This window comes from Physeter macrocephalus, chromosome 6 (assembly GCF_002837175.3).
Source record: "Physeter macrocephalus isolate SW-GA chromosome 6, ASM283717v5, whole genome shotgun sequence".
NCBI classification, from domain to species: Eukaryota; Metazoa; Chordata; class Mammalia; order Artiodactyla; family Physeteridae; genus Physeter; species Physeter macrocephalus.
The window spans coordinates 37,619,397-37,629,643 of record NC_041219.1 but is presented as its reverse complement, the minus strand read 5'-3'; the positions used below and the strand labels follow the sequence as shown (position 1 = coordinate 37,629,643).

At 42.6% G+C, this 10,247-nt stretch overlaps 1 protein-coding gene across 2 annotated transcripts; it reads right to left on the bottom strand.

Annotated features, from left to right (window-relative positions):
- Nucleotides 1–1,903: 1,903 nt before the first annotated feature.
- On the bottom strand, nucleotides 1,904–9,844 carry NOPCHAP1 (NOP protein chaperone 1). Of its 2 annotated transcripts, none has more exons than XM_007114308.4 (5): nucleotides 9,678–9,844; nucleotides 8,090–8,176; nucleotides 5,894–6,030; nucleotides 3,790–4,039; nucleotides 1,904–2,619 (listed from the first exon to the last, which is right to left on the bottom strand). In XM_007114308.4, the coding sequence occupies exons 1-4, from the start codon at nucleotides 9,790–9,792 to the stop codon at nucleotides 3,806–3,808; spliced, it is 573 nt and encodes a 190-aa protein (XP_007114370.1). In that variant the 5' UTR covers nucleotides 9,793–9,844; the 3' UTR covers nucleotides 1,904–2,619; nucleotides 3,790–3,805. The 2 variants fall into 2 exon arrangements, with proteins under 2 accessions (XP_007114370.1, XP_007114371.1); XM_007114309.4 differs by having other exon boundaries at nucleotides 3,913–4,039.
- Nucleotides 9,845–10,247: the final 403 nt, after the last annotated feature.

Below are 10,247 nucleotides of genomic sequence, written 5' to 3'. Positions count from 1 at the left end.
GGGATCTTCCCGGACCGGGGCACGAACCCGTGTCCCCTGCATCGGCAGGCGGACTCTCAACCACTGAGCCACCAGGGAAGCCCTATTTATTTTTTTTGGCTGCATTGGGTCTTCATCGCTGTGCACAGGCTTTCTCTAGTTGCGCTGAGTGGAGGGCTACTCTTCGTCGTGGTGCGCAGGCTTCTCATTGCAGTGGCTTCTCTTGTTGTTGAGCACGGACTCTAGGCATGCAGGTTTTGGTAGTTGCAGCATGCGGGCTCAGTAGTTGCAGCACATGGGCCCTAGTGTGCACAGACATCAGGAGTTGTGGCACATGGGCTCAGTAGTTGTGGCTCGCGGGCTTAGTTGCTCCATAACATGTGGGATCTTCCTGGACCAGGGATTGAACCTGTGTCTCCTGCATTGGCAGACGGATTCTTAACCACTGTGCCACCAGGGAAGTCCCTAAGTTTTTTGGTTTGAGGGCCTGCACCATTTTACATTCCCACCAGCAATTCACAAGGATTCCAATTTCTCCACATCCTAGTCAACAGTTGCTATTTTCTGTGTTTTATTTTTATAATAGCCGTCCCAATGGATGTGGTAGTATCTCATTGTGGTTTTTATTTGCATTTCTCTAATGTTAATGATATAAAAGCACATCTTTTCATGTGCTTATTGGACATTTGTATTTCTTCTCTGGAGAAATGTCTATTCAAGTCCTTTGCCCATTTTTAAACTGGGTTGTTTGGGTTTTTGGATGAGTTGTGGGAGTTCTTTATATATTCTGGATGTTAACCCTTTATCAGAGATGATTTACATGATATAAACATTCTTAAATGATATACTAATTTTAAAAGGGCTATGGGGGTGGGGGGGTGGGATGAACTGGGAGATTGGGACTGACATATATACACTAATATGTATAAAATGGATAACTAGTAAGAACCTGCCGTACAAAAAACAAATAAAATAAAATTCAACAACAACCAGAAAAGGGCTATAGGGGACTTACTTCCCTGGCGCTCCAGTGGTTAAGACTGCATTCCCAATGCAGGGGGCCTGGGTTCGATCCCTGGTTGGGGAACTAAGATCCTGCATGCCGCACAGTATAGCCATGTTCCAGATAAAGTCACCAGCCTTGTGGAAATTCCATTCCAGTTCATATTTCAGAGCCCCCAAAACTCCAGGCTTTAGTTTAGTGGTATTATTCACTGGGAGGATGAAAACAGGGGATGATCTGAAGAGGAAGAAATTGAGTTCCATTCACACAGTCTAGTTCAGATGGCAGCCGAATGAATACTCAGTAATGGAAGACTTTAGGGAAACAGTTTCAAAAGCCAAATTGCAGAGGGCTGAAAAGTTAGGAGTTTAAGCAGATGGTATAGACTACTCTAAAGTAGCTTTGGGACAAAAGACGGAAACAGATGGGATGGTTGGGGTGTGACAGAATGAGAGATCTTGGTAGGTCAAGTGAAGTAATATGTTGCCATGAGAGTGTGGTGGAAGTATTCCCGGGATCCAGTGGGTAAAGCGAAGTCAAGAGGACCTAAGACCTAGACCAGTGATTCTCAAACTTGACTCTATGCTCTTTTCCTTTGTAATTTCCAGCTTTGATGTTCTGCTTTAAAAAAATAAAAACTTTTGCCCAACTATGTTATTAAATATTCACCTATATTTTAGTATGAAACTTATAATTTTATTTCTTTATATTTAAACCTTTAAGACATACATAATTTATCTTAGTATCCAACTTTGTTTAAAAACAGCCATCCCTGACTCTGTATATTAAATAATTCAACCATTTTACACTTACTTAAAACGACATCCCTATCACATATTAAATTTTTGTTTTTCCTTTTCCTCCTATGTCATAAGAATATCCAGAGGAACTGAATTTTGTTGACTTCTAGGCTCCGGACGCGCAGGCCCAGTGGCCATGGCTCACGGGCCCAGCCGCTCCGCGGCACATGGGATCCTCCCACACCGGGGCGCGAACCCGGCTCCCCTGCATCGGCAGGCGGACGCGCAACCACTGCGCCACCAGGGAAGCCCCTGTTGACTTCTTTAACTGTATAGAATACCTAGTTGTATTATATGAGGTCATGGCAGGAGAGAAATATAATTCTACACAAATGTATTTGTGTAGAATGTATTCTATATGTATTCTATACAAATGTATTTCTAGACTGACTAGTCTCTTTCACTGACCATCAGACTATTTCTATTTGGCTTTGTATTTCCGGTGAAGTTACACTTTCATATCCGCATGGTTACAATGCTTCAAATGCCCTGTACATCCTCAATATACCTGTAAATTCATTTATCTACATCATTCGGTGCCTACTGTGTACCATGCACCAAGCTAAGGAGTGAACCAGACAAATGCAACTCTTCCCACAATGTGGCATAAATATTATCTGGTAGAAGACAATCCTTAAATATTCACACCAGTAATTCATCACAGCTGTGTTTGGTGCTACAAAGTACAGCATAATACCCTTTGCAGATGAGAGGTCTCGTTTCCAGATCTGTTCACTTCTGCATACTCTGAGTGCACAGTCAATTTCCAATTCTCAATGAAAAATACCAGAAGGAACTTGGAGAATTATCTTCAGAGTATTTACAAGATGTCGTAGGCTAATGAGAGGAGTAGGAAAAAATAGTTAAAACAAAACCCTAAAATATTAGGCAACAAAATCCCATCAGCTCAATGTACTTGGAGACAGTCCTTTAAATTCTCAGGTCTATATCCTGAGCAAAGCCAGTCCCATGGCAGATGAGATCCCAAACAAGTTAAATAAGATCAAGAATGTGGCAGAAAGGCAACTCCAATGCAGGATCATTTTACCTTCTGAAAGGGAAAACCTGTTACTACCTTTTTATGTACTGTGCCCTATTTTCCTGGGGTGTCCCTATTCTCTACAATTAATAGGTTTCAAAACTGTGAGCAACTGGAAGGAATAATTTTAATAGCTGAAACAAACAAAAAAATTGCTTTATGAGAAAAAGAAAAAACAAAACCAAAAAAACCACAAATTTTTCCAACCAGCAAATTCTACATGCATTGAGAGGCTACAGAGTCACTGTCAGTGATTAAACCACAGAGCACCAGTTTTCCAGCTCAAGCTGGAAAGGATTTTTTTTTTTTAATTAAAGTAGATATGTCTGAGGGCATCTAAATATAAGTAATTCTTTTCTTCGTAAAAAATTTCTCTCTCGGGGTGGGATAGGGAGGGTGGAAGGGAGACGCAAGAGGGAGGGGATATGGGTATATATGTATACATATAGCTGATTCACTTTGTTATAGAGCAGAAACTAACACAACATTGTGAAGCAACTATACTCCAATAAAGAGATGTTAAAAAAAAAAAATTTCTCCCTCACTGAACCCAGTTTGATGGTAACAAATAAATGTGACTTTATAATAACCTAAAAAAAGCCCCAACCTAGGTTGTTTTATCCAAGAGGCCAATTTAAAACCAAAACGAACGGGTAACTTGTATTTTTACTTTAAAATAAGTTTGAGATTTCTGAAGTCTATGCTGATGAAAGAGGATGCCAACAAATGCACTCATCACCACACATAAAGTTAAGCTTTCTAAACTAAATCTCTTTAGCATGAGATCAAAAACAGTCTGCTCTTAGAAGACCCCCAAATGCTATCTCTTCCAACTCTTTAAAAGCCAGCTTCTGTTTCTCCAAGAAGCAAAATACATTCAATATTGCAAAAAAGCACCAGAGGTATCTGAAATGCAAAATAACCGGCAAGCCACATTCTTTTTCACAGAATTAGCAGGCATCTATCACCTGTTTCTCAGATTGTTTATTTCCCTGTTTCTTTTTTTTCACTGGCAGGACGGTCCAGAACCTCTATTTTGCCTTTTCCATCTTCTGAATGAGGAAGCTTAATGGTATCGATGGTGACTTCACCTTCAGAAGAGGTGCTATCATCTTCATCCTCAGAATCTGAACTGTCCTCTGAACTGGCTTGTGAATTCTCTTCTGAACTGTCCTCTTCTTTGGAATCAGACTGATTCATCTCAAACAAGGCCACATCCTGCAAAACACCACCATGTGGGAAATTTATTTCAGGGCAGTTCCCTAAAAAGTTACAATAACAACTTTGGGAAGGGACCAACCTTTAGCCCAAGAAGCACGCAGGACAGAAAACGTTCTTTTTTTGGGCTGTGCCACATGGCTTGCAAGATCTTAGTTCCCCGACCAGGGCTCAAACCCAGGCCCTCAGCATTGAATGCATGGAGCCCCAACCCCTGGACCACCAGGGAATTCCCCCGGACAACAAAAGCTCTTAATACAATATGGCACTATTATTCTTTCAGTTGCCAGAGTCCGCCATAATGATTTACATATACTGCAAGTCTAAAAAGTCCCCCACAAGCGAATTCTATATATCCTGATTATATTCAACACAATTCACTCAAAAAATATTAACAAGTATCAACATGATCCAGGTACCACACTAGTGGCTCAACAACAACAAAATCCTGGCCTTTGTGGAACTTATGTTTTTGAGGAGGAGTTGGCAAATCATGGCCTGCAAGGCAGACCCAGCCCACTGCCTGTTTTCGTGCAGCTCTGAGCTAAGAACGGTTTTTACACTTTTCAGTGGTAGAAAAAACTAATCAAAAGAGTAGTATTTCATGAAACATGAAAATTAAATGAAATTCAAATTTCGGTGTCCATAAATAAAGCTTATAAAACTTGCCTATTCACTACACATCATCTGCAGCTGCTTAGACACCGAAATGGCAGAAATGAGTAGTCACAACGGACACAGTAGGGCCCACAAAGCCTAATGTATTTACTGTCTGGCCCCCTATAGAAAATGTTTGCTGACTTCTGTTCTAGTTGGGAAAGAAAGACAATAAACAATTACACAGAAAGCATAGTGTAGGGCAGTGAAAATTAAAAAAAATAAAAGCTAATAATAGAGCCACCGAGAAGGCCTCTCAAGGTGACAAGTGATGAGAGATGGAAGGAGTCAAGATGCAGGAATCTGGGGAGGGGCATTCTGCAAGGAGGGAAAAGGCCCAGAGCAAGGAGATGGAGACTGCAGTGCAGTCACTGAGGGTCCTTGGTGGGAGACAAGGTCAACAGAGAGCTGGAGGCAGGATCACACAGGCCCACGAAGGACTCTGAATTAATTAGAAACGTGATGGGAAGCCCCCTGGTTCCCAAACTGCGGGCCACACACACTGGGTGAAGAACAGACTCCGGGAAGAAAGGGTGGAAGCAGGAAGAATGGCTGGGAAATTACTGGGATAATCCAGAGGGGAGACCGTAATCACCTAGAGAAAGGGTGGTGGATGCCGTGTGGAAATGGCTGGATTTGGGATGTGTTCTGGAGGTAGAGCTGCCAGATCTGCTGATGAATCAGATATGATTCTTAACAATTGTGTCAGTGCTGTCCAGACATGAGTGTTATACAGGGAATTCCAGTGTAGAAATAAGATATGAGCCTAAATTGAGAGACAGTTTTCACATGCGGCTTATGTGATCAGTTATTCCGTTATACACATCATTTACTTTTGCATTCTCAATGAATCAGACTGTGATTACCTCTTTTGGGCCTTAGATCGGAAAATAAGAAAAAAATCCAGTTAGAACACTTAGTAAATAAATGCTTCAAGATAATAAATGTACTATTTGACTTGAAAAAGCCTTCCTATGATGCTGAATTACTAAATTCCTAAACTTCACCCAGGGAAGCTTACTGACCTATGAGATCCTTAATCATCAAATGACCATGTATCTATGCAGTCCTGGAAACATGAACTGACTTTGCAAGAAGGAAAAAAACACGCAGAATTAAAATTAAAAAGTTCTCTTTTTCAGGTGACGAGGCATACTGGTAATTTTACATTATGAAATGAAAACAAAGCATAGTTACCATTTGTATAACTTTTCCAAGAGTCTCATCAATATTTTCAATATTGAAATGACCAGGTGGTGCAGCTGCCATTTCTTTCCTTAGCTTTTCGTTTGCTTGAGCCATCTGTGGGAGAAAGCTCTGTACTTGGTCCAATACTAAGGAGAGAAAATACAGTTTATCAATATTTATGTTAGTATTTGGCCAAACTTCAAATTTTTAAATCCAGAATTTCCTGCAAAAACACTTCTAAATTTGACAGGAATAATAACAATAATTATAATAAAATCTTTCAAATTCCTTCCATTTTACAAACTCCCATCCTCTCCTGAATTCTTAAAAAGGTAGGACTACACAATTCAGCAATCATTTCTCAATGTTTTGTGTTTCTCATATATGCCCAGGACTGGAAATTCCTAGAAGGCTGGCATTCAACAAACAATAACTGAATAAGGAGGCAGTAGGACTTAATAGTTAAATGCACGAGGCTCCGAGGCTCTGGGGTCAGACGGACGATGTTAATAATAGAACCCCAGTACCACCTCTTACTATCTGAGTTACCTTGGGCATGTTAATGAAGCAATGGCTGTTTTTACCTGCCCAACATCTGTTCCCCTTTCTTCTGATAATATAACGATGACTTTCTTTTTAAGCTCTGTCACTCTTAGTCACTCTTGTCCCTACCCTACTCATGCCGACGTGTTCCACAACCTTGGCCACTATGATTTGGTTTAACGACACTGTGATCTGTCAGGCCAATCAGAGATCACCCTGGGACTCTGGTTGGAACCGTTGAGAGAAATATCCCTTCTTTCTGAGTAAATGACTAAGTGAGCTGCTGAATGTAAGCCTGGAGCTGCTGATAAACTGGCCCACCTGCCACCTGTCGGGGACGAGCTTGTTCTAGATGAAGTCAACACCTAGGAAAGTGGAACTAAGAGATACAGAGCAGAAGATCCCGGATGATGCCACGCACCTGGATGCAGATGTACCTGAAATCACTGGGGTAATTTTCCCCAACAAAATGAGCCAACGTCGTTTGGCTGAAGGCAATGTGAACTGGGTTTCAGTCATTTACAACCACAGAAGTCTAACTAATACGTTTAATTTAACCAATCAAAACCTCAGTTTACTCACCTGTAAAACAGGGATGATAACTGACAGGCACTATGGTAAGCACAGGGGAGCCAATAAACAAGGGATTTCTAATTTCTTTAGCTCTCAAAAGAGGCCCGGCACATAACTATGCACAACGTGGGCTCTCAGAACTCCTTAAGTCACTAATACAACCACAGAACAGCTGACTGAAATGTCCAGAGTATGGAAGAAGAGAAGAAAGTCGAGGTGAAGGTCAAGAAATGGCCTTTAATTGTGAAACAGGACGGCTGGAAGGATTCCAGATGGCATACCCTACTTGGAAAAGAGTTTTGCAATTTTTTTCTTTATTAAAGAATACTTTTCATATGACCCAGAAATTCCACTCAGAGATAGGTACCCCCCCAAAATAAAAACCTATGTCCACACAAAAGCTTGGATTTGAATGGGGAGCCACCATGCAGTCATTTTAGCTGTTGTAGATTTAGTGCATACTATAGTTAAGTTCCCCTCTCGGAATACTCATGATTTCTTAGTTTATAAACATGATAACTTCATGCATCATTTACATTGTTTTTACTACTTCTTGTCTTTATTCTTTTTTTTTAAAACATTCAGAGTGAATTACACAGACCCTGAGTATTACATGAATGCTACCTGAACAAAGTCTGAGTGGTCTATGAGTGTGCAATACAGCAATAGGACAGAGTAATTAATGAAGAGAACTGGCCCTGTTATGAGTAACATTTACTATTTAAGTAATTATGTCCAATTTAATGGGATCTGGTAGTGTTTTCCCACACATGAATATTGAATTCGGGACTCAGTAACCTCTAGAAAAATTTCCCATGGAGATTAACAATAATTGGTTTTGATTTCCAAAAATCCATCCCATAAGGATTTTTTCTGGGAAAGGTTACACTCTTAAAGCAGGGGAATAATGGATTATCCCTGTGCACTGAATTCACAACGTAATTCCCAAGTAAGACTTGCTCGGCTTCACTCTCTGTGGTTTGATATCTGACAACAAAGGCAGATACTGTCCCATCAAATAAGCGCTTAATTAGGCAGAATTTCACATCACAGAGCGTTCTTGAGAGAGAGAGAGGGAAGAGTACTTACGGGGACTCCTCTCTATCCGAACTGTTTGAAGAGTGGAATTCTTTCTGGAATTAGGCTTGGAGTTGATGAGCAACCTGTCCCATATACCTGCAAACACACACACTTCATTTACTATAGCGTAAAGAAATAGGAGCCCATCAGCAAACTTTCCAAGACCACCCTCAAGCCCTCAGGTTTTGACCATTCGTTCCTCACTTCCCAATACATTTTTTAAAAAAAGAAGCACTCCAAGTTCCATTACAACATTTTAGTTCTGCACACAGGATCTCTCCTTTCTTAAATCTGTCTCCTACATCTCTGCGTCACCAATGCCAGGTAATAAATGAACACTGAACTGCACCTTTCTGGGTCAGAAACCCATCAGTGACAAATGTGGGTCGGCAATGACAGAACACGAGAAGCAGTACAAAGCACCATAAGGGTTAAGTGAAGCCAGAAATGGTTTACCAGCTGCATTATATTGGACAAATTACCTAAGCTTTTTGAGCATTAATTTCTTCATTTATAAAACATGCCTGCCAGGTTAGTTCCCCCTCAGTAAAGATGTCCAACCTAGACAAAACAGCTCTTTAAACCTCCCCAACTCCCAACTCCATCTATTCAGCCTTACATTCACAACTCCTCAAATCAACCCAACTCTCCAGCCCATCAGAGCTCAGAGAACAGGACTTGTCTTTCAAAACCCAAGGCTTTGCGCACCGTGTTTCCAACACCTGGAAAATCTCTTCACTCTGGTGTAAAAATCCCGTTCACCCTCAGAGCAGCAGCTCAACATTCCTTAGACCTAGCAATTGAATTAGTGCAAAAGAGCACGGGCTCTGGAGCCACGCTGCACTTCCCAGCCACACGATCTCCAGCAAGTTACTCATCTGTGTGATACACCAGGTCTCAGTTTCCTCATCTATAAATGGCGATAACAGAGCCTTCTACACAGGGTGGTTGTGAGGATTAAATTAGTGAATTAATTCCTGGGGCAAAGCAGGCACTAAGAAAGCTTCGGCTATTATCATTATAACTTCTTTGGATGCTCTGGATTCTCACAGAATCTTTTCTTCAAAATAATATTTAAGGAGAATATGCCCAAGCCCTTAGATGTATTATTCTTCTCCAAAAAACAAAAAAGAAAAGAAAAACAAATTATATAGATATTACTACTACTTCCATTTTCCCAATATAAAAACTGAGGCGTTGGGAATGTAAACAACTCTCCTAAAGTTCCATAGCGAATAACTCGTGGGTCTGGGATTCGAATCCTTGCTTCTTAATTCTCTATTATGGTGTCTGAAATCCTGTGCGGATTTCCTGTACCCGTCTTCCTCTAGAGAGAGAGGCACTAAGGGTGGCTCTGTGGGGGCATCTGCGGAGGAAGGGTGGTTAATACTCGTCCGCTCCCCCTTACCACGCCCAGGCCCGAGGCCGGGTGCGCGCCCCCAGCCGCCCGGTCCCACACCGAGTCCTGCGGCCACCCCCGGGGGTCCGTCGGTGGGGCCGGGCCTGGGCAGGGAGCCGCCGACCGGCCCCCGGCTGCTCCGGCAGCGCGACCCCTGACGCACGTGCGCGCCCCACGCCGCCGCCACCCGCCCGTCACCTCCGCGGCCTCCGCTGCCCGCCCTCAGCAGCTCCCTGGACACCGAGACCCCGGAGCCGTCCCGGGAAAACGACGAACAGCTCGCGTCGGACTGGGATTCGCCGTGGGCCTCCATGCTCCTCGCCGGTCTTCAGTGCAGCCCCTTCAGGCCCGGATGCCGGAAAAAGGCTGGGGAAGGAGGCGGGGCCAGGGCTATGATTAGAGGAAAGCCGGAGGGGCGGGGCGAGGGCGGAGCGAGGGTGGCCTGCGGCGAGGGCGGCTCCTAGCGGAGTGAGGAGGCCATTCCTATCGTGGGAAAAGGAAGGCGGAGGGTCTAGAGACCCTGTGATTGGATGAAAGAGCTGGCAAGGCTGGCTTCTAAACCTGAAGAGCGCACGGTAGGGCTGCCCTCTTTTTCTTTTTTTCTTTTTTTAATTGTGGTTCAAAAAAAACACATAACACAGAATGTACCATCTTAACTGTTTTTACGGGTACAGTTCAGAAGTGTTAACTCTGCATTGTTATGTGACAGATCTGTAGCATTTTTTGCAAAACTGAAACTCTATATCCACTGAGCAACCTCCCCATTTC